The 23532-nt window shown below is 46.0% G+C and overlaps 2 protein-coding genes across 2 annotated transcripts in view; one reads left to right on the top strand and one right to left on the bottom strand.

The window, feature by feature from the left end:
- Positions 1-23532, top strand: part of QTRT2 (queuine tRNA-ribosyltransferase accessory subunit 2) — a 43781-nt gene that overhangs the window by 5292 nt on the left and 14957 nt on the right. The window lies entirely within an intron of this gene.
- CCDC191 (coiled-coil domain containing 191) lies at positions 2043-23515 on the bottom strand. The gene is made up of 17 exons (XM_076349020.1): positions 23366-23515; positions 22901-22939; positions 21935-22076; positions 19469-19600; positions 18750-18928; positions 18034-18251; positions 17056-17212; positions 14979-15169; positions 13945-14194; positions 12117-12586; positions 11508-11602; positions 9811-9893; positions 8343-8444; positions 6787-6930; positions 5426-5578; positions 4891-5045; positions 2043-3385 (listed from the first exon to the last, which is right to left on the bottom strand). Exons 1-17 carry the CDS (start codon positions 23513-23515, stop codon positions 3253-3255), a joined length of 2793 nt encoding a protein of 930 aa, XP_076205135.1. The 3' UTR covers positions 2043-3252.

Below are 23532 nucleotides of genomic sequence, written 5' to 3'. Positions count from 1 at the left end.
TCTGTGTTTGCTGTTGTATCAAAATGAAAATCCTCCCCCCCCCCTCCCTGTGCAGGAGAAGGAAAGTCTGGCTGTGCAGCCACCTCCCTCCCTTGCTAAGAAAAGCAAGGAGCTGACAGGCAGGAGCGCGCCTGAGCTGTGAGAGTGTGGGCTGATGACCAGCATTAAGGCATTGACATCTGCATTTAACCAAGTGCTGGAGCAGGAGGGATGCTCTGGCACAGCTGCAGGCTGAAGCTGTTTCCTTGGTCTGACAAGCTCTCTTGTGTGTCACCCTCCTGCTGGGAACTGTTTGCTGGAGCTTCAATTTGCAAAACACTAACATCATGCCAGGGATTTTAGGGGTGTCCTGTGCAGTCTCTCAACAGCATCATCAGGCACAGCCTTGCTTCTGCCAAGGAGGTATGAGTTGTTTCAGCCAGGTGTGGATTGAATGGGGAAGTCAAGGGGCTTCGCCATCACTCCTTTGATTCTAACCAGGTTCAGTATGAAAGCGCCTGACCCCTGAACATCATCCATTTCCCTCAGCTGGATCCAGCTGAGGCTTCAGCTCTGTGCTATCGTGGAATTAGCAGTAGGCAAGGGCAAAGGGGTGTCAAAGTACAGCTCCTCCTGGATCATCTTTTTGGCTTCTTACTGCTTGAACTGTCCAGCAGAAGAGCATCTTAATAGGAGAATCTTTGTCAAAGCTGCTATGAATAAAAGAAAACTCTAGAAGATAAGATAAAGGCTAGTTTTCAAAAGTAAGCATTGACTACTTCAAGTTCTGGGTGGGGGAAGCTGTGCTCCATATAAACAGCATTATTTTCATGGATGGTGAGTGGGCACTGAGGTGAGTGGGAGCTGTGGACCTCGAGGACAAAATGTGCGAGTGTGGCATTGCTGGGGGAAGAATCTGCAGTTCGGTAAACTGGATGCACCCCCGAGTAGCCAGTGGTTTGGGGCACCTTTTTAGTGTGTGAGAGATGTAGATTCAACCCCTGCTCAGCCTGTTGCTAGGGTCAAGACCTGGCTGCATGTGGACTCATCCACTCTACTGCTCCGTACTCCTGCTCCTCCCCTTACAGCTGTGGTGTGTCCCGTCTCCAGCTGCCTGTAATGCTACCTACTCTCTAGCTGAGAAAGCCCTTGTGTCCTTGCCTTTCATCCTCTGGCTCACTATCCTTTTTTTGCCGTGAATCCAGGTGGAGGGTGGGCTGGAGACTTTCCCTGCTGCACTCATTGCCAAGCCCCGGTAAGAAGGAAGTCAGCTTAGGAAAAGGCCACCAGTAACCTGGGAGCGTAAGGGCTGGTTCAGAGGTGTTTCAGGAGCTTGTTAGGCACTACATGGGAGAGGCTTCCAAGGGGAGAGAGCGGACTAAGAGAAAGCATATTGCTGCTGCTGTGCTGCCACAGCTTGCTGCTATGAGCACCAAGCGTGGCTGCTGGCTGCACTGGGGCGTTAGTTTGGTAGCTCAGCCCCCAGCTCTGCTCCTCTGTGCCTCTTCGGCTCAGTCCTCTGTGAAAGATGCTACCCTTCTGCAGTGCCTGTCCTTCCCCACAAGACGAGTTACTCAGCCCTCTCTCAGCTTGTCGCTTCCTCTCACAATCTGCCTTTAATGCAGCCAGATGGTCTGTACTCGCCCACACTCCATGCAGGCACCTTCAGTTCCCTGCGCTTGGATAATGCGCTCATCTGACCTGCTGGTGGTCAGGTCTGTAATCAGCCTTTGGGAGATGGTAAATGTCCATGTGTTGTAGGGGATGGCTGTGGGAGGTAACCTGGGAGTGACAGTCATCTTCAGACCTGCACCGAAAGTCTGCTTGACAGCCTGGCTTGTGTGGGCAGGGAGGCTCTCTGACCACATGCCTGCGAGCTCTCCGCATGGACAAACTCCCAGTGCTAAAGCTCTGGAGCCTGCTTCTGCGCCTGGGCACCTGACCTGTCCTATACCACTTCATCTGCAGCGCTTAGTGCTGGTCTAGGTCCCTGACCCTGGACTTCTGTCCAGTGCCATTCAGTTGGCTTCTAACACATTTGCACCGACAACTCAGTTGCACTCATTTCAGATTTGGGTTTATTGGAAACTTTCAATGCATATACAGGATTTTAAAACTATCCAATACAATGGATAACAGTAAACAGTTTTCTTCCTGGAGTTACCTAAGTGCTCCCTGTACTGCCAAATGCTTTTGGAGAGAACTTTGCCTATCTTGTTGTGAGGGGGAAGCAATTCCAGATTCCTGCCTTATGCTGTTGCTAAGAGAAGACATACTGTACCTTAATGGCATTACCCTATCTGCGCTATGCTGCAGGTTAAGGTTAAACAGTGATAAGAAACTTTCATTTTAATCATGTCAGCTTTAGCTTATATAAAAATACAGTCTGCCTTTTTCTTGGATTGTTTTTTTTTTTGAAGTGCTGGATCAAGTGAAAAGGCCCAGGCAGACTTGCACAATACATCCTTAAATACTACAGTTAACCAGCTTGGAAAACGTTTAAATGACAAGAAGATAAGAGACTCATAAACTTGGAATCACTGCTTGCCACCAAAAATCAAAGCACTGTGCTTGTGAACTGGCCAGTGCTGCGAACTAGGCAGTCCCTCGAAAAAAGAATCCAGGTTTTAGATTGTCCATGTGCGATGCTGTGATCTGGACCATTAGCAAATATGATTTGCATAAATAGCTCTTCCCTCTCCTCCTCCCATCCAAACTTTCCTGGCGCAGTTAGCTAGAAACTGTTCTTTGGGTGGCCAAGTTCGCAGTAGTGGTTAGGGGTCAGCTGACAGTCAGGTCTGTTTGCTCTTTGATCAAGCTGTGTCACCCTACAGAGTACTGGCAACAGAAAAGCACCAGGTTATGGCTTAAGGAAAAATCGGTGCAGTTCAGTTCCGTGCTTCCTGTGATGGAGGAGGATTTGTGTCAGTGCTGCAGCTCTGCGTGTAGAAATGGTCTTGGCGCGAAACACAGCCTGTGCTAGGCTTTGGTTACCTGGGCCTCACTGCCACCAGCCAAGACACCCCTATGGAGACTTCACGTGAGGAGGACCTTGTGGGAAATAACCCCCTGAAGTACAAAGTGAAACCATCAGATAAGTTTCCATATATGCTTAGTTTACGACAGCAGTGGCCCCAGGGAGCTTCCTTTGGCTGTAAAACCCTTTGCACTGGACAGGACTTCCCCTTGGATTTGTTTCAGTCGGTAGGAAGATAGCATGGAACAGAATCAGTCTTTTTGTCCCTTTTTCCAGTCTCCTTTGACTCTCTTCTATCATGTTTGGAAGTCAGGGAGAATTTCAGCTACTCTCCTGCGTAGCTGGTTTCTCCTTTCCTCCCTCTCTCTTTCCTTTTTCATCAGTACCGGGTACTGCCTCCATGCCTTGAATGCATTCAGCGTGAGTCTCCTTAAAGAAATCGGGGACACAAAGAACAAAGTGATGACATGCAGTTGTGTGCATAACATAACAGGTATATCAGAAGATGACTTCTATTTGAGGGGGGAACTCCCCTAAAATACCTGTGGGATTTGTTCTTTCTGGTGCTAGTCAGGGCTGTGACATGTTAAACATCTGCAGGCAGACCACTCCATTAATATGTCAATCATCCCAGGGAAAAATAACACATTGCCCTTCTCTATTTCTCTCCCCCAAGAATTTTGCTCCTCCCTCTGACAGGATTCATTAGCTGGTGTTTGCTTAGCACTGTGAAGATGAAAGATGTTTCTTGAAGAATAAACAGGGTCTCTGAAAGCAGTTTTTTCAAGAAAAATGCAGGCTTGTTTGGTCCAGACCAACCACTTGGGAGTGCAGGCAGCTGGGCTCCAATTCTTACCTGATTTTAATCACTCCAGCAAAGGTGCCTTGCCCTGGGTTCCCATGTGGGCAATAGGGAGCAACAGTCCTTTCTAAAGAAAAGTTTGCTATGTCAAGGTCTGAACTGGCTTTTACCAGTCAGTGGGGGAAGAGGTAATGAGGAATGACAGGTGATTATGCTCCTAATATGAGGTCATACATAGAATAAATCCAATCTCTTCCTGGGTCTGAATTTTCCCTGGTTCCTCCAGTTTGCTGGCTTGTTGGGTTAAATCGTGCACTGTTCTGATCTTACTGTCACGGCAAGCTAGAACATGTTCGCTCTACCACATAAGAGGTGAATTTAATTTAATTCCTCCTCCAAGGTGCTGCGGATCCTGTTTGGGCTATGCACAGGTGCAGCCTGTTCACAGCTGCATGCAGCTGATGTGCTTTCATGGTGAGGTAGGTGAACATGCTTGTTTTCTGCTGAACTTTGACAATAGTTTTTTCCTCCTGTTAAAAGGCACAGCTAATGCAGTTATGGGACAATGAGTGAACTGTGTGCGTCCAGCTCCAGTCATGATCAGTAGAACTGTCTGCTGTAGTTCTCACTGCCAAGTCAGGCTGACGATGGCATAAACTGAAAGATTCCTTAAGTAGGGTTTCTAGTTGATCAACTTTGGATTTGTGAAATAAATCATCTGCTGTGGACAAAACAATACAGTGTAATTCCTGCACAATTGTTTGGCTTGCTATAAATGTACTTAAAGATTTTCCTAAGGCAGCTTTTAGCAGAAGCTGCATGGCCAGATCTGCTAATCAGCTTAGAAAGTTTCAGCCACTTATCCACTTTCACTGTATTCCCTTTCAGCAGATTTAAAAGTCCTGTGAAGGGTACCACTCAATTTCCTTTTCCAGGCTGCATGGAAAATTCTTACCACAAACCTCTGCTGGTGTTGTCTGTGCATATCACAGAAGTGAAATACCAGCAGTAGAGAACCTGTTTCACATGTTCTTGGGGAGCAGATAATTGACCTGTCAAAAGTAGTCTCTAAAATAATCTATAGGGTATATTAAACCCAAGTAAAGAATTGCTGGCAAGGGAATGCACTTACTTGTTACTGTGTTCAGTAGCAATCTTCAGCTTCTCCCATAAGGTACTCTTTTCCTCCATGATCAGATCAAACCATGCCCAGAAGTACTTCCTCAGGAGGCAGGCTGCATGGAGGGTACTCGCTGTCTCCTCCAGACTGGAGAGATAATCCTTGTACTAGGGAAGGAGGACAGAGAAAGAGGTGAGAATGTCTTCTTTCTCCCAACCCCCAGCTCAATAAGTAGAAACAGAGCAGTGCTGAGACTGTGGCAGTGAAGGGTAATGGGGACCGGAGTGGAGGAAAATCTGCAGGGAGAGAGAGTGCAAAGGTGGAGGTGGGGAGCAGTACGTAGGAGAGCGTCCTGGGTGGAGGAGAATGATGGAGAGTGGAGAGCTGAAACAAGGTCTCTAAAGAAGGGAATGACGTTGCTGGAAGGGGGACAGTGTGACTCAGCAAAAGCTGGGCTGCAGGTGTGTGAAGTGGCACTGTGGTGAGGGGAAAGTGCGGCAGCAGCTAGCTCGCTTGGTGGTGTTTCTCCACTGTGATGCAGGCAAACCTTTAGCCAGTTCCTGAAGCCCCGTCTCAGCAACATATAGGAATAGAAGTCCTCAGCCCGAGACACCTTCTCTGTGAGGCTCCCCTGGGTCTGCTGGAGCCAAGTCATCAGGCATTTCCTTTGCAGGCCCAAGCAGTGGTGCCTTTGTGCCACCTAAGTAAAGACAGCAGAGATGGCAGCTAGTTACTTGGACCGGTGACTACATAAACATAAAGCTACAGAAAACTGGGTACACTAGAAAATTACCTCAGCTTTTTGGGGCCCCCATAATGCAGATGTCTGACAGGTGGAATAATTTACAGGATAGGTTCCCACAAAGAGGGATCAGCACAAGGAACAAGACCAGTCTCTCTATCAGGCTACTGCTGTGTCACTTTTAGAGAATATCCTTTTGAATTAGATGCTCAGTTTAACCTGTTGTGAATGGAGCAGAGGCATGGCCTATATCAGTTTAGTCCAACCCCGTCCATAATGCTGACCAGCAGGGTGGACTTAGGAGCAGCTGCTATCCCTCTGTTTCTTTCCAGCTGGAGGCCTATGTGCATTTGGTCGAGTACTGTAAGTAGCTGCAGTTCCAGTGACTTAAATGGAAGCTTGCCAACTTAGCCCTGGGCTCCGGCTAAATCTTCAGGATACGGCTGAGTGTTATTAGTCCACCCCTGATAAGGCATGCCAATTCAGTCATGTATGGAAATGTTTCATTAGCAATATTTATGTGTCAAGGTCTCAGAAGCTACCACTTGCCATTCTGCACCGAAGGTATGGCCAGGCTAGAAAGAGATCGCTGGATTATCACCTGTGGTGTCCTACCTCTAGCAGTGGCCAACACTGCACCAGCAGTGACCCGAGAGAGAGGGAAAGCCCTAGTGATGGGCTGGGGCTAACTACTATAACTACAGTGGCTTGGCGGTGTCTTACTGATTAGCTTTGCTGTGGAGCAAGAGAACTGACAGGCTCGTGTCATATAACTTCAATCTATTTTTTTGGCTGTATCACACTAAACTAACTCCCACTGTGTTACTGACATCAAATCATGTGGCAGTTAGTACTGCAGACAAGTGGAGGCTAACAAAAGATGACTTCTCATTAGATTGAAATTCGTTCCTTTGTCCTTTTGGTTCCTGTTTATTCAGCTATAAATGAGGATGCCACCCTTGTGCGTTTTTAATGACCTTTCATGATTATTGTCAGATGGGCTGATTTAAAGAATGAATATGGGGCAGGGTGTGCAGGGAGAATTTTTGCTTTTTCCAACTCTACCTGGCTTAAGAGCCTATTAAGGTTTCTGCTAAGTGCTACATCCATTCTTTTTCCCTTCCTCCCATGGCACTTCCTCCCTTTCCTTTATCCTCAGCACTTACCACCAGGTTTTCCTTGGCTTGCTCCTTCAACCTTTTCCATGGCACCATTCCCAGCTTTCTCAGCAGGACCTTCTCATAGTGATCTCTGGCCTTTTTCTGGAGCTGCTGCTCTTTCTCCAGCCTCCTTTGCTTCTCCAGCTCTTTCTACAATATAAAGAGCAGTAGTTTTAATTCACTCTGGATGAAGAGAATATTAAGCAATGACAATAGATGGTCATATTGGAGCTGTAGGCCCTGACCTGACAGGAAATAGGGATCTGCATCATCTTTAGCAGTGCAGACCAGACCAGATATGACCCCATGTACTAGAACCTGTGGTAGAAAGCAGAGCAAACCGTCTTGAAAATCCTCATGGAAGATGATGGTATTTCTGGACATTTCCTTGGGCCGTGTATCAGCATGTGGCCTTCCCTCAGCACTGCAGTTTGGTGTTACTGTAGCAGGCATATAATCTGTGGCTACCAGCAGTGCTGATGTAGCAGGAACCTCTTTTTGATGGACCTTCATCAATGCGGGGAGGGGTGCTTTGGTGAGCTCGAGGACGGCAGCTTCCTATGTTTAGAAAATTAGATTGAAAACCTGTCCAAAAATGATTCTGAGTTTACGCATGGACCCTACCACTTAAGCTAGCCTAAATAGTAGGGGAGGGTTGTGGATATCACATAACTGTAAAATATTACTTTTGACTGAGACTCAGGGATGAAGGTCAAACATCCTAAAACACTCAATCCAAGTAGAACAGTAGTTGTAGGTCAAATTCCTGTAGGATTTCAAATGTGCTATTTGAGTTTTTAGGACAGCTCATTTCCAAGTAACAATAATGAAGTGGGGCTATTCCTAGGCTAGCTCCAAGGAGAGGATGCTTCTATTCTTCAGGTGGAAAGTTGCCCTTGATATATCTGTCATGTGTTTGCAACTGATATCATTGTGAATGCTGGAGGGGGATACAAGTGGAAGGATCAGCCTGAAAATAGACCAAACATAGAATCCTAGAACCGCTCAGGTTGGAAGGGACCTCAAAAGATCATCTGGTCCAACCTGTCCAATTGTGTCTTGAAAACCTCTGGCAATGGCAACTCTACCACATCCCTGTGGAGGTTGTTCCAGCGAATGATTGTTCTCACTGTAAAAAATTTATTTCTTATATCGAGATGAAACCTCTCCCAGTGCAACTTGTACCCGTTGCCACTAGTCTTCTCCATGTGGCTCCTTGTGAAGAGAGTGCCTTGGTCCTCTTTATAGCAGCCCTTTAAGTACTGGAAACATGCTGCCACCGTGGGGGCTTGTGTGGCTATACCTCAGCAGTGAACGTCCACCAGCTGGGACTTCTAGTCCTGCCAATGAGACAGAGACAGTATATACTTCATAGTGTGTTTGGTCCACAGCCAAAAAGGGGGAAGGTGGTGATACAGTAGGTGCTGTGCTGTGGAACTCTGCTGTACTAATGAAGACCTTCAGTTCACATTACTCTGGCTGCTGACTGAGTGCTAGCAGGTAATGGCTCATCTTCCCTATCCCTGCTAAAGGGGGGGAAAACAGGTGAGGTGCTTGGTCACCAGCTTCTGCTGCCTTCTCTCCTCCCGTCGTTTTTCCTGCTGAGCTTCCTTTTCCTCAGCCTCCTTCCTCTGTCGTGCTTCCTCTTCAGCCTTCAGCTGGGCCTTGAAATGGAGAAAATGGAGGAAGGTAAAATTTAATTTGGCGCATGTGACCTTTTCAGAGCACATAGACCTCTAAGCTTTCCCAGTATTCCTCTAGTATTGACCAGCACCTGAAACTTCAGAAGGAAGCAGACTTTGTCACTTACTAGACATGATCTGTGCTGGACAATGAACTGTGGAAGGAAGAGGAAAGAGGGACTGTTCTTTCTACTACCTATATATATATATATATTTATCTTTCTTTGCCCCAAGTTATAGTATTTGCCCACTCTTCCCCTAAAAAATTTAAACCATACACCAAGTTATTTATTGATAACCTGATTGCTGAAGTCAGCTCTGGGCTTCTGGGCTCTCCTCTGAAGTTTTACTCCTACATGCAAAGCAGCATTACAGGTACCCAAACACTGAAGATAAAAGAAGTTGTTTTACTTCAGTACTGGTCATACTTGGCACAATACCCTTCTCTGAATGTTTATCTACTCCCCCTGCAGACCCCACTCCGCTTTCATTTCACAAAGCTTTTGCTCTTGGCGTATGCATCAAAGGCCTAAAACCTACACCAACCATAATGCATTATTACTATGACTGTGCTTCCTGATCTCTAAGATCGTGGCAACTGCAGTGGAGGAAATCTAACCTGATACTTGTCTGTCCACTCTATGGTTAAAGTGTTTTCTAAGGCTCATTTCAGCCTCCTGCATATGTGAGTGCATCTCTTGCCTGGAGAAGGAAGAAGCACTGGTTGTTTTAGAACCCCAGTTCTGAGCTTTCTAATCTTAATGCAACTTACTATCACTGTTTTCAGTAACAGCTCAATGCCCTGAAGCTAAGAAGGCTCCTCTGTTGGATGTGTATCACAGAATTTGTATATTAACTATGCAAATATTGTCAGTATCTTCTCTCTTCAGCAGAGATTTGCTAGAAAGATGCAGGGTTTTTACTAGGCCAGACTGCACGTCCTCAAGCTGCCTGTGACCAGACAGGAAAGGCAGGGGAGGGGAAACCCACCATTGCCAGATCCAATCAAGTGGATCTCTGCATGCACTTCCACCCTTGCCATCCTCGGCAAGGACAAGTTACGGTCATGAGGTAGGTGTGAAAGAGCTGGTTGGGGGGTGGTAAGGGAGGCTGCTTCTAGAATTGCAACTGCATCAACAGGAAGTGTCTGCCTGTGATATGGCAGGGCTAGTGGGGTCACTGAATGCAAATGCAGCAATAACTACTTCTTTTGATGTGTGCTGGACATCTGCTTTCTCGCAAGCTATAAAACTCCTGTTTTTCTTGTTCCCTGACTCGGGTTAAAACAGCATTTCTTGTAACTGGAATGGTGTGAAAGAGACTTTATTTCATTTTCTACTTTCTTTACCAATTTTTCCTCTTCTCTTCGTTGTTTGGCTTCTTCTAGTTTCCTCCTCCGTTCTGCCCGCTGAGTTGCTCTCTCCTCCATAGCTACAGAAACAGAAGGCGTAAGGCTTAGTGGAAATGAGCTATAGGATAATGACAGAAGTTTGGTGAACAAGGATGACCACTTCACTCTACTGCCAGGCCCCCACTGACCTGGCAATGCCAGCACAAAGGGACTTGCTTTCTGCTGCCTCTTACAGCTGGCAGTGTCATGAACAAGGAACCCATAAACATTTATAAGACGATTCAGGACTACCCCAATTAAATTCACTCCACCCTCTCTGGTTGACAGTCACAGCCATGAGGCTCAATTATGAAAGGAGCTGTGTCCAGATGTCTTAATCCTGTCTTCCCTGATTGAGTGCTGAGGCTCAGGGCACCTGATTCAGCAGCAATTGCTATGAGGTCTCCAGTAAGCTCCAGTTGCTTATTTAAAGAGTGACTTCATGACAGAAAGCATCCCTGCCATAGTGACACACAGGTACTTGGTCCCACTAGCAAGAAACTACTGCTTAATGCTGCTTTGGGGAGATAAACTGCAGTGTGGTGATCTTGCTGGCTATCAGTGAAGGTGTTACAGTGCTGATATGACCACGCAGAACATGCAGTGGAGTTGAGAACCCGTGCTCACTGCTTCTGAAGTTGCAAACAAAGCACAGGCTGGAGCAATTGATAACTGGGGGACATTTAAGTGTTTTGACCACAATAGGTTTCCTCAGTTTCTTTTCTCCTCTCCTCTCCGCTGTCCCAGGATTCTCTGCCAAGAGAAAATCTTCTAGTGATAACTTATTCATTGAATTTTGGGGGGATCTTCAAACAAAAGCACTTGAGTGCTCTGAAAATATGCTTACTGTCCCTAAGCTGTACAGAGTTCAGGCAAATCGGAGTGCATGATGGCTTGGACTAGGTAGCATTGGAGCTGAACACAGTCAGTTAATGAAAGGCAACTACTAATGCCCAGCTATTATGGCCAAAAAGCTCTGGTGATCCCAAAACTGTTAAAACATCACCGTGATCATATTCCAGTCTTTCATGCAGACTGTGACCACCCCCCAGTTGATATGGAAGAACAGGACCCAGGGATATAACAGAACCTGATCTTAGTTTACTGCATGAAAAGGCTGTGCTGCATGTTTAACGTATATATGCTGTTCCAGTGTGGCCACAGAAGGGGAGATATCTCACAGAAGGCAGGGATCCGTAGCTCCTTCCCTAGCCTAGCTACTGTTGTCTCACAAAACCTTAGGTAGGCACTTAATTTCCTTTGAAATCTCAATACCTCTGTCAAAGTTAGATGAAAATGACTGGTCACTTAAGTGTTACTTGGATGTGCAATGACGGGAATAAGACTGACAGCAAATCCCTGTAGAGCTTCTCTCTCTGAGTCTTGTCACACCAGAAACAATCAATCACAAGTGTTAGGAGTAACCGTTACCACAGTGTACTAAGCATGGACTTGAGGGGCTTGCAGTGGCCCAGGTTTTACAGATGCCTGACTTGGGCATGAAAACAGCTCACCCTCTCACAGCGCTGGAGAGTGCTGAGTTTTACTTGCATACTGTCATCAACCAGCAAGGCTGAGGCGAAGAAAGAGAGAAGCTTCCAGACAAGCTGTTGAGAAAAGTGGTCTGGAATGGTCTTTGCTATCTAGAACAATACCTTTCAGTATGGGATGAGCTGAGGTCAGCTGGCTGGGGGGCCTCCTGCCTTGCATCACTGCCCTTGTGTTTTCTGGCCCATGAGAAACAGGCGGACTATGAAAGGAAAGAGTAAAGAAATTCATCAATTAATGTGGTCAAATGATGTCTCACACCTACCACCTATGGTTGAGAAACAGGCCTCATAGTTTCTATTCTCCATTGTGCTGCATTTTCATTCTGAATCCGATACACCTTTCTTCTGCTTGAAATGGGATTAATGATGCATCCTTGCGAAGGAGCTGAGTACCCAGGGCTGCTGCATGCTCTGAAATACAGACACTCTCTTTTTTTCCCAACTAAATAAATCCCTGCTGCTACTGTGTGTGACACTCTAGTGTTGCTTTTTCTAAGTGGATCCTGTATGGATCACATGGTATCGAGCCATTGCAAAAAGGGAGAAGGACAGAGAACTGTGGCCAGCCTGATACTACCCTTGAGGCTAAGTCAGAGGTGAGAGGAAAAGCAGATAGTGCTAGCATGACTGAAGTGTGCCTGGCAAATTCTGGCTCAACTTGAGTAGGAATGAGACATGCTGACTAATTGAGCCTGCTTTATCGAGAGCATATACCTCAAATGGGTTGTATTCTTGCATCTGGATTGTTTTTCCCTCTTCGGTTTTTCCTCCCTGGTTTGTGAAGCAGAGTTGTTAAGCGGCTGGGTTAGAGCCATGGCTTGTGCTGCCTCTTCTTTACCTCTGCTCAGCCTCTGATTTTCCTGCAGTTCAAGGATCAGCTCTTGCTGTTTCTGAAGCTGCTGCCTCTGTTCCTCAATCAGACGTTGCTGGAAGGCATGACGGTGCTCAAAACGGCTACCGTAAGCAGGAGCTGTCTTTGGACCAGGTGCCTGAAACTGCTGGGGAAGAGTGGCTATTTGATTCCTGTACACAGCCTGGCCCTGGGCACTCGGGGTTGCATGTTTTAGGGTAATCTCCCAGGCAAATTTGGGTTTTCTGTAGGAATGAGATGTGTGAGCAGCATCCCAACAAGAGTGGTCTCTGGTCTGGTCAGGTTCTTTCTGTATGAGGCAAGTTTCAGTTGGCTAGGGGGGGAAAAAAGAAATGAGGAAAATTTGGCATTGATTAAAACCAAGCACTCTTCTGCTCTTGCTACACTTACTGTGTTTCTTTAATGCAAATCTAGTGAGATGCCTGAGAAGTAAGGTAATCTCAGCTATGCAATCTTTATCCAGTTCCTAGCCAGGGCAGAGGGCGCCCCGTTATGCACAAAATGGGAGGCTGTGCGAAAGAACTGTTAAGGAGCTGTGTCATTTCACTGAGAGAAAGAAATCCTGATCAGGCAAGAGCTCTGGCAGGAATATATCCTGACTGTTTTGTTAGGGAGCACAGCTCAGGACAGCTCATTTCTCAGGACTTAGCTCACCTCTCAGGGATTAGCACACTCCCTTTTGGACTGCATTGTCCCCACTCAGCAGTCAGATGGAGAATAAAGGAAAAAACAGTTGTTGAAGTGATCTACACAGCTGATCTACTGAACAGTCCCTTTTCAGATGGAAGAGAAGTCTACAAGGTGCTGCTTCCTCATGCCTCTTCTCCAGCTTTGATAAACATTACCATAAAACTGGTGCACAGTGGGGAATGAGGCTGTGCCTTCTGCGACACGTGGTCTTTCTCTGAAGAAGCATCAGATGTAAGGCCTGCTTTTTGATTCCTAGGTCAAACCCCAAATTCAGTCCCGTCCTTCCAGCACAAATTTTACTAGTGCATCAGAAGAAAAATATGGGCCTACTAGGATGATATAAACACCGTAGGAGATCAACTTTTGCTGACATTTAAGCAAATGAAAAGCTTGACCTGTAATATGTGTGTGTGAGCTCTCATGCTGGGATCGGGACACTGCTGTGGTACAGGTTTTATAGACAGAAAGGAAGGGCAGGCTCTGACCTGACAAATGACAATTTAAGGAAGCAACCTCCGACTCTCCTCTCCTACCTTCTTGTGATGCGCATTATTCTGAAACAGCCAGTGACAACTTTTTTTTCCCCATGCTTAAAAGCCAGAGAGCTGCACTGGCATGACAAAATCTCTTGTGCAGTCAAGCGTTACTCTTTTTCAGTCTAAGCGGCATCAAAGATGTAACTAACCTCTCAGCAAAAGTGATCTGGGGTGGGACGCTCATTGCAACTCACAGTACATGAAGGGTTGTTCTCTGGCAGCATTAGAGATTATTTATTTTTAAAACTCATCCATTGTCCTTCACGTTTGCCTCTGATTTTTAAAGACTTCCCTCCTGAACAGTTGCAGGCAGGTATTTGGGGGTCACCCTGGGGAAAGAAGCCTTCCTCTGGGACAATGTACTCTTTATTTCAGATTGCACAAAGGAAGTACTTTGTACGAGTACTGGGATGCCAATAGACAAAACTACATGGGAAAGATTTACCTTGTCTTGCTGCAAATCTTGATGATGGCTTACTTCTGCTGTCCCAGGCTTGTTAACTTCCAGTGGCCTATCCAGACCACCCTTCCCCAGCGACACTGCCTCCAGCAGCTGTGCCATCTTTCTCCTCTTCTCCTCCCTTTTGATCTGCAGCTCTCGGTTTTCTGTCTCTGCTTGGCTCCAGCGCTGCCATGCCAGAAAGCAGCAGCGCAAAAGCCGTCGCTGGTTATGCTCCGCAGACAGAGTTTTTTTCCTGAATGAGAAAGCACTTGTGTTATGATAGGAGTGAGGCTTCTGCCCAGGCCTGCCTGAAACAATTGCATCAAGTACAGCAGTCCAGGCCATGGCACGAGGCCCCATAACTTCCCGAGTCTTTTTGTCACTTAACTCTGAAGGCCCTCCAAAGCTGTACAGAGTTTCTCCAAGGAGGAGTGGGAGGGCAGAAAGGATGCCCATTATTTTGAAGTAAGTTTCCTTAGTTCACATTTTGCAATTTCCCATATCACCTTGGGCTGTAGGATAGGTGCAAAAATGGTATCCTGTTGCCTTGCCAGCTGCATAGGGGGAAGCGGCAGTGCCTCACCACACAGCCTGCCAGACAACTGCAAAAGCAAAATTTTCTCTGGCTGATAGCGAATTCATCCAACAGCCTCCATAATGAAAGGCGCTGGCCAAAATGATCTCTGCTCTACTACTACTGAAATAAGAAATAACTATATTGATCAGGAATGAATAAATATGGCACCTCATATTCTCTGGGGTCCAGAGCAAGCCAGGGTGAGATTTCCAGGAAAGACACCTACAAGAAGGTGAGACGCAGGCTTGTTGGAAAGTGCTAAAGCTCTTGTTTATCTCTGTTGTCCTTTTCATCTGCGCCACAACGCCTCTGGGCAGACTGCAGGCAATGTAGCAATTTTCTCAAAAAGCTACTGTTTTCCTCCTGCTGGCTAACTGACAGGCCTCTTTTACAGTCCCTGATCACTGCACTGCCCAAGTACTGCTGCAGTAGGAGGAATTCCACAGTGTAGGGTCACTACCTGTTTTGATCTCGGAGATGAACTTCCAATTGCTGTGTCTCCTGCTCTACTTTCTGGGCCCAAGTATAGTTTCTCCAGGCTCGCAGGGCCTTCATCTGGCATTTCCAGTCAGCAAGGGCTCTGGCTTTTCCCATTTTAATTCTGTGCTCCAGAATGACTTTCAGCCAAGCAGAGAAATGTCGTTGCATGCACTGTATGGGAGAGTTTCAGAAAACCAATAAGCAAGATACAGCCCATCACACATATGATCCTCTTCACCTTTGCCCTTATCTGACTTTGCTTTTTGAGATTCTTTTTAGAATCCCCACTTTCCACAATTACCTTGAGGGTAAAAAAAAAATAATGCAGAGCATGTGCAGGTCTTCTACAAAAAGCAGAAAGGGACTAGAAAGATAACATCATGGGACTTTATGCGTTTGAGTGAAACGCACTTAGTTCACCAAGTGTAAAGGAATAAAATGGGTGAGGAACATAGAATTTCTACAGACAGGAAAGATGTTTCAAAGTCTAAGATGCTACAGGTAAGAACACTTCTGTGGAGAACAGTTCACAAATATCTCCATGGACCACTTGTTTTTCTTTTTTAACTTAGACAAAAATCAAGACACTTCCTAGCATGAATTTATGACATGACCTAAGCTCAGCCTTGTTCCAATAGGAAGCTAAACCTTTCACCTATTGTGTAATTAGATTTGCTGCCTCTGGGAGTGATTTACATTGTACGGAACAGCAATTTGCTATCTAAACTACCCCATAATTCTAGCCCTGTCACTGCAGACACTGTTCATTTTGATCCTCCAAGTGGGTCAACTCACAGGACTCGGCTGTTCCCCTTTTGTCATGATGCCTTGTTTTAACTGCATTCCTCTCACTCACTGAAATCTCCAAATGGAGACTTACAAAAAGGACAAAATGTCAATGCATTAGCTATTTCTTTCTGCTTTAGGAAAATAATCAAAGTGTCACTATTGCTTAGCTCAGCTAAGCTGCGGCTTCTCACATTTTGCCAGCCCTAAATTGTTCTGTGGTTTCATTCAGGCTTATCTTCATAGCTTAGATTGTGCTGGAGAGAGGTTGTAGACTGCTAAACAGTAGCCAAGCTCAAATCCAGCAGACGGGCAGATGAAGTGAGCCATGGGGAGAATCACCATAAAAGCTATGGGATTCTTCTATTAAAAAAAATTCTAGACGTAGATAAGTAGACATTAATGATGATGCCTGCTCTATTAATTAAAAATATTACGTGATGGATGGCATTCATACCTACACTCAGGGAAATTTATTCCCTTTGCTGAGACTGCCCATATAAAATTATTCTGTACAAAAAGATTGCTCTTTAATTGCAAGTATTCGATACAACTAGGTGTTTAACCCAGAGCTGGCCATGGTATCAGAATAATGAGGGTAAAAGAAATAGGTTCCTACCAGGAATTACTAAAGCATGCACATTTGCCTCAAAAGAGCCGTTGCAATATCACAGAATATCCTACTGCATCCCAGTAGGAGTAGATCCTTGAGGAACCCATTACTGTGGATGCGCTGGCATACTTCAACTCTTGAAGACCCAGCTCAAAATTCATCCCAGGCCTCAGTACTTCTCTCCTCTTTGCTCTCCCTGCTCCTGCACCAGGGTCTGCAAGGCAATCTTTAAAATATCTTCCCATACACACAATAAGGGCTTCTCAGGCCCTTTTGTGCCATTTCCCCCCTTTTTACTTCCTTCCTCAAGAGAAAACAAATCTTGCTCCGCTGCCTCTGCTGTACATCTGCCTATTTCTCAATTGCAGAAGCGTTTATGTTTGCAACTGTCCTGAGCGCCCCATCTTTTCCACAATTCTAAGTGAAACCTCCCACTGAGTACACCTGAGGTACAAACACACTGCGGATGGAGGCTCAGGATTTCTTGCTCCTAGTCTTACAAGATACTTTTTGCCCTGCTCTTCTACTTTCCTGGTATCAGGAGGAGGGCTTGGAAGAAGTAAAAAATTCTGATAACCAGGACTTTTTACTTCAGTTTTGCAAATGGTAGCTGAGGGCAGGTATCTCAGAGTCTCAGATAAAGAAGGGTGATGCTCACTCTCTGCTTATTGGTGTGAATCCTGTGCAGCAGCTCCTGAGCCTGTCTCTGTTTCTCCTCTCCTTGCTCTTCTTTCTTCAGAACCAGGGGTGGTGACGCAGTAATAGATACCTCCTGCATTGACAGCTTCTGACTTTTTTCTTGTCTCTTCCCCTCCCTGGAAAGTGAACAAACTTACAGATCTAATACAATGAGGAAAGTACTGTAGCAGATGAAGTGAGCCATGGGGAGAATTTCACTCTCTTTTTGGCCAATCCTAAGAGACTCACCTCTACAGCTTAGAAAGTTGCTGATTATTTAACTCAGCCTTCTTAGAAAACAGCCTCTGCCATGGTTTGGGGTCCCAGAGATTAAACAGTCTGGAGCATTTCCAAAATATAGCAGGCAGAAGAAAATAGTAAGATTTCAGTAAAGCACTTGCATGAGAAGATTTAGGATCTCAGGGCTGCCTAAGTAAATAAACGGCATCCCTACAGGTCGCATCTCTGTGACAATCCAAGCTCAGCAGAAGCAAAAATTATCTCTCTGCAGAATTCTCAGCCAAGAATGCTCTATTCTCTCATAGCAGAGGAAGTATTGTAAGTGCTAGACTTTCAACACAGACTATTCTTTTTTTTTGTGTGTGTGTGTGTGTGTACTGGCTTTCATGCTGCATTAGACACTAACTACGCTGGATGTGGCCACAGAGTTGATGGAGAGAATGCACGGTGGTGCAAACATGCTCCTACTTTGTGATTCAGTGTACATACTGGGAATGGCTGAGGGGAGGCTAACAGTATCTTTAGCCCATCTTCCCACTAATGATAAACTCTGCCACTGACATCGGTAACAAAGGCATAAAAGGTTTTGGGAGAGTTTGGAGACAGAGAATAGCCGATGTTTCCTTTGGGACCACCACTCCTCTTACATTTAGCAAAAGGAGCTGATAAGAGAAGTGTTCTTCATATGGTTCTTGCCATGCCCCCCTCTCCCTCTTACGTTCTCCATGCTTCGGCCATGGTGTGCCTCTTCTCAGCCATTTCCTTTCGCAGCTTCACCATTTCCCTCTGGATCTCCTCCTCCTCGGCCTTCAGGGCCTTCCATCTGTCCTTCTCCTGTGCTTGGAGCTTGGCCTCAGACAGAACTGACTCCTTCAGGGACTTCTCTTGTCTCTGAAGCTCTAATGCCTTCTGACGCCTCATTCGGTTTTCTTTCACCTGGGAAGGAGGAAATCAGCAAAAGTCAAAGCAGATGCCAAAGGCTGAAGAATTTGAGGTTCATTGTACACTGACAGGGTGGGTCACAATCCACCTTTCACATGAAGCAAGCAACCCTATACTGTAGCTGACACTGACTGGACTGGTTCTGCTCTCAGACCAGCAAAAAACTCCATTCAAGAGAGTGAGGTTAAACCAGTATTACTTGATGGGAGCAAACTCAGAACTGACTGCCATGGCGGCTTTTTGTGTCAGTCTTTGGAAAGGGAGGAAAACCTGAACAGATGTAGTGAAAGTTGACTGTGCAAGCTACTGTGAATGGCCAATGTGCATGCGGAAACGCAGTAATGTTTCAGCTAAACTGTGGAAGAGTATCCTCGGGTATCTGCCTCCAAGTTAGAGATTATTGCAGGTTGGGAAAGAATACTGGGGAAGTGTCACTCTAATCCTATAATCCTCCATCTTACTCCTTTTAACTGTGCTGCCTTGCCTGCTCACCTGCTTGTGCCTGAGCTCCATGATTATTCGTGGATCTGCAAGTTTTTGTTTTTCCTTGATGTCTTCAAGTCTAAGGTCTTCCACTATCCCACAGTTCACAACATCACTCTGCAAAAGATGCTGTAGGTATTCTTGCACAGAAGAACTTTCCAATTCATGTTCCAGATAGCTGCACAGGTCTGAAATGAGGAATTCAGATTATCTCAGGCTAGTCTGAAATGAATAAACCCCTCTGTCTCAGATCACAAAGCCTAACATAATTAAAGGGATCACTTTCCCAGACTGTGAATGCATTTCTGATGAAAGCAGACACACTGACTGCACTCCATTTATCCCCAAAGAGTCTTCATCAGTCTCCCATTGAACACGCTAGAGCAGTAACAACATTTCGTCCAGTTTTTACTGCCTTGCCTCTGAGCATCTCAAACAGCTGTACAAATTTGACAGGCCTCACAAATACCAATACACAAAAGAAATAAAATTTCTCTTCTACAAAGGGAGACATCAAATGTTTATGAGGTGCATTTGTGCGGCCCTACAGCAAGCTGCTGTAAGAGCTGGGGGAGAAAAATCATCACCTCTAATCTTGTTTCTACTGAGCCCACTATCCTGGCCTCAGAGCAACTTTTACGTCTCAGTCTGACAAGCCATGAGGCCTGGCTCCCTTCCCCAGCACATCCTCAGAAAGGAAGCCAGGAACTGCTTTGTTGTGCTCTCACCATCAAACCGCTCATACTTCAGAGGGGCTGCAGAAGGCTTTTCCAGGAGGACAGAGTCAACTTCCTCTTCTCCATCACTCATCAGCTCCAGTTGCAGTTTAGACTTCATCCAGTTACTGAGCAGCTCTTGGGCTATCATGAGGAAAGAGACGGATGACTTCACTTGCTTAAAAAATACATGGGTAAGTGTAAACTAGCAAGACTCTGTCTCTGGGATAGTTATATCACATGCTGGGAAGGCTGTCTAAAATGACTGAAAGCTGATCCGCAACAGAAAATGGAATAAGGCTAGTAGTTCTGTTCTCATCTTCTTGATCTATAAAAGAACAGGAAGAGAAGGTGGCAAACTTTTTCCCTGTCACATATGTCACAAATGAATTCTTCTCCACCCCATTTTTCCTACAAGATTCTGTGGACATTTAGATCACTTGAGTGATTATTATAGCATTTATCAGAGATGGAATTCACATGAGGTAATTCATAACTCAGATAGCTTTCATATGTTTTACCACTGCACTTGCAGACACTTAGATATTTTCCACGTGTACAGCCAAGGTTGTTCATATGTTAAACACAAAAAGAACCACTGTTTGGACAAACATTTGCTTCATGTGTACAGGTTAACTTTTGCAAGTACCATAGCTCTAGGAACAACTGGTGAGTCTAGATTACAAATCTGTCAGGTGGCAAGCTTCGCCAGGGACTACCTGTACTCAGGATTAAGACTGCAACTACAGAAATGCACCCATGGTGGATTTGGTACTCCTCAGTGAGCTCAAATGCCTAATGAACAACTGAGCATAAAGTCCTTCTGTGGACTTTATTTGCATCTCCACTCTTCTGTGGAAAAACGCAAAAATTCCTTTTTCAGAGATCCTACTCAAAAGCAAGGACAGCTAAGGTGGCTGCTGCCTCAACAAACCACCTGGCCTCGCTGCATGGGTGGCCAAGCTGTTCCTGAAGCAGAACGCAGAGCTGCAAACTGCAAGGCATCAGGAGCAGCCCCACAAGAAGCTGAGCCATCCGTGCAGTGACGATGGGCAAAGGGCAGGGATTTCAGCAGCCACTGCAGTGCAAGTCATCCCCTGTAAAGGCACACAGCCGATAGACGTGAAGCAGCTGCTTCAAATGTCTAATTCTAACACAGAATGAAGATGCTCCCATTGAGTTGTGGTATTTCTAAGGCAATAAAGCCTTTTGAAAACTTCCTTAAAAAGGGGTAGGTTTTTTGAAGAAAACATAAATATAATGTTTATTGTCCTTCAAATCACTTTTGTTCTCTTTTATAATCTCTCAGGCCAGCTCAGGAACAAGGAAATAATATATCTGATGATAACAGAAAGAAGAGAGAAAAACAGTTTATTGCTTGGGGAAGGGTTACTTTTTTGACTGGGAAATGTGAGCTCCTCAGAACTGGAGTAAGAGAGTCCTTGCACTTCTCTTATCGATACCTTTCTTTGCAAAGTGGACTATATGTAGTTAATACCATTAAGTATTCTAATAATGGATTCCAGATAAAAGGCTTTCAGTTGAGCTAGCAACAATCCTGAGGGATTGGTAGCTATAAAAAGGAAAACCCTAGCAGAGAAGGGCAAGCAAAAATAATAAAGAAACATGAGGAAAGCAAGCAACTTTTCCACCAATTGCAAAGACAGGTCCTTTTGAGCCACTATGCTGTATAATGCATTCAGACAGTGCACTGTAAGCAGATAGGTGTATTCCGTGCTATTAGTTCAACCCCTGATGATTACAAGTGAAAAAGCTGACTTCCTGTATTGAAGTGGATGCTCTTGAGACGGGTCTTCATTCCATTCTGTGAGGCTCACTTTTGAGTCTTAAAAGAATGGTTAACTCAGTTTTTAAAATCCTCTCTCCTATCAGCTTTTTACACTGCAGATGTACTTCTAGCACTAATGGAGATAATTTCCCCCCTTTTTTTTTTTTAAATGTACCACAGTTTTATTTTCAAATTTCAGTAAGCACTTGTGGCTGCAGGAATTACACAGGGAATATTTAGTTAGCTAAATAGTGAGGAAAATTCTGCATGGGAATCAAAGCAAAACCACACAATTATTCGTAGATGTGAAAGTTACACGGAGCAACTCCATTTTCACATCTGGCCTGCTATCAAAAATATGTCAGGTAATTTCATCCTGTTTCCTATAGCCCACTAACTTGTATTTGACCATACACTGTGTCTTGAAGGGCAGTATTCATCCTCGTCTTGACCTGAAATCTCCAGGCGACGAAGAGTTTATCCTTCTCTTAGGTATCCTAATTAAGATCTACCTTGAACTCCAGCAATTGATTCTTCTTATGCCTTTCTCCATTAGATGAAAGACATCTTACTGTAAACTGTTTCTTATGGTCTCAAGCTTTGCAAGAGCCTGTTCAGACCAGAACCACAATGCTGGATCAAGAACAGTTCATTTTAGGCAGCTTGTGGCAAGCAGTATTTCAGCTCACCTTCCTCACAGGCCTCATCATGATCTTGCAGCTGTTTCACGGTTTCCAAACTCGTCACAGGACCACAGGGCCCCTGTGGACACCTTGACTTTTGAAGGGAAAAAGCTTCAGAGACAGCATACTCAGAGGCTCGCTCCACTCTCTTTAAAGAAAAGAAAACATATCTAAGGATTGCTGGGTATTAAGTTTTAAATTTCCTATATCTAGGTTTCTCCTCCAGAGAGAGCAAACATCAATGGGAATGTAACACAAGACAGTATGGCTGTTATAAGAAATAGATCTCTTTTGAAACACGTTTCTATGACTGCTCTTGATTGACTGGAGAAATTGGACTTAGAAATGATTAAGTAATAAGCATTCATTTGGCAATTAGTGCCAATCACAGTGATTGGAGAACACGTAGGGAGAATGCAAACACCCAGCCCCTGGGGGCTGGATGGAGCCTTGCTGAGTTAGTCCGCAGAAATCACCAACTATGAAAGTTGGTATCAGCATTTTGTCATAACCAGGCTGGCCACTGTGTAAATAGTCTGGGCGATTTTCTGTCCCATATTCATCTCTCTGAGGTGTAAATGATCCTGACATGTCACTGTGTTTTCACATGTAACACCTGTACACCAGACAGCCCACATTTCTGCAGAGCTTCTTCCCTTTGCAGAGGTCTAGGAGGCTCCATGAGGAGGAAGGCGCACACTCCTACCTGCCACCGGAAGCCGGCTGAGGGTGGGAGCATGGGGGCGCCCAAGGAAGCAATACTAAGGGAAGTTCACCCTAGAATTCATTTTCCTTGATCTTAGGTGGTTGTAGATGCAGGAGAAGGTGCTTTGGGATAAATCTCTTCTACGACTTGCCCATACGTACAACCTGCAGTACTGCTCAACAGCAAGTTTTGTGTGTGACCCATGAGTTTTATGCATAACAACGGGGTACCTTACTCTCGAGCGAGTTACTGTGCAATTACCTCACCTTGATCCAGCGTTCCAAGTTACCAGATTCAAACTCTGGCTGGAAATAAGAAAAAAAACCGTAACAGCGTTTCAACCACCTGCCTCTTTTTTTGAACCAGTTTAACGCTGCCACGCGCAGCGCCATTCACTCGAGTGCAGCACGGACTTCCCACCCGCTGGCAAATCAAACGGCCGTTGCCGCAGCTCTCCCACAGACCTGGGAAACCCCTTTTCTGCCCCTGCCCCTGCTTTTAAAAGCGGTCGGGATCCCACGGGGCCGTCCCGCGCGTGCACAATCCACGCAGCACCCTCGGCCAGAGCCAGCCGACCCTCCCCGCCCCCCTTTAAGCCGTTGGGGGCGTGGCGGCCGCGCGCGGCCCCTCACCCGAGCGGCCGCGCCCTGATTGGACGGCGCCCTGCAGGGCGCCCCCTAGCGTTCTCCGCGCCGCCCCCCGCCGTCCCGCGGCCCGGCAGGCCCCGTTACCTTCGGTCCGGCCCCGGCGGTGAGGCGCCGCCAGCGGTACAGCTGGGGCCTGTGCGCCGGGAAGGCCACGGCCACGCCGGGCACCCCCGCGAGCCGCCCGCCCCTCTCAGCGGGGCCCACAGCGCACCGCGCCGGGGTCGGCTTCGCCATGGCAACGCCGCTCCCCC

This window comes from Aptenodytes patagonicus, chromosome 1 (assembly GCF_965638725.1).
Source record: "Aptenodytes patagonicus chromosome 1, bAptPat1.pri.cur, whole genome shotgun sequence".
Classification (NCBI taxonomy): Eukaryota; Metazoa; Chordata; class Aves; order Sphenisciformes; family Spheniscidae; genus Aptenodytes; species Aptenodytes patagonicus.
This window is presented reverse-complemented; position numbering and strand designations above follow the sequence as displayed.

What these genes read in the sequence shown, in the direction of transcription:
- CCDC191 (XM_076349020.1), bottom strand. Translation starts at nt 23,515, where the DNA reads ATGGCGAAGCCGACCCCGGCGCGGTGCGCTGTGGGCCCCGCTGAGAGG. An exon ending in CCGCCGGGGCCGGACCGAAG is followed by an intron (nt 22,940 to 23,365) that starts GTAACGGGGCCT and finishes TCTTATTTCCAG; the next exon opens with CCAGAGTTTGAATCTGGTAA. An exon ending in AAGATTTGCAGCAAGACAAG is followed by an intron (nt 12,587 to 13,944) that starts GTAAATCTTTCC and finishes TTCCCCCCCTAG; the next exon opens with CCAACTGAAACTTGCCTCAT.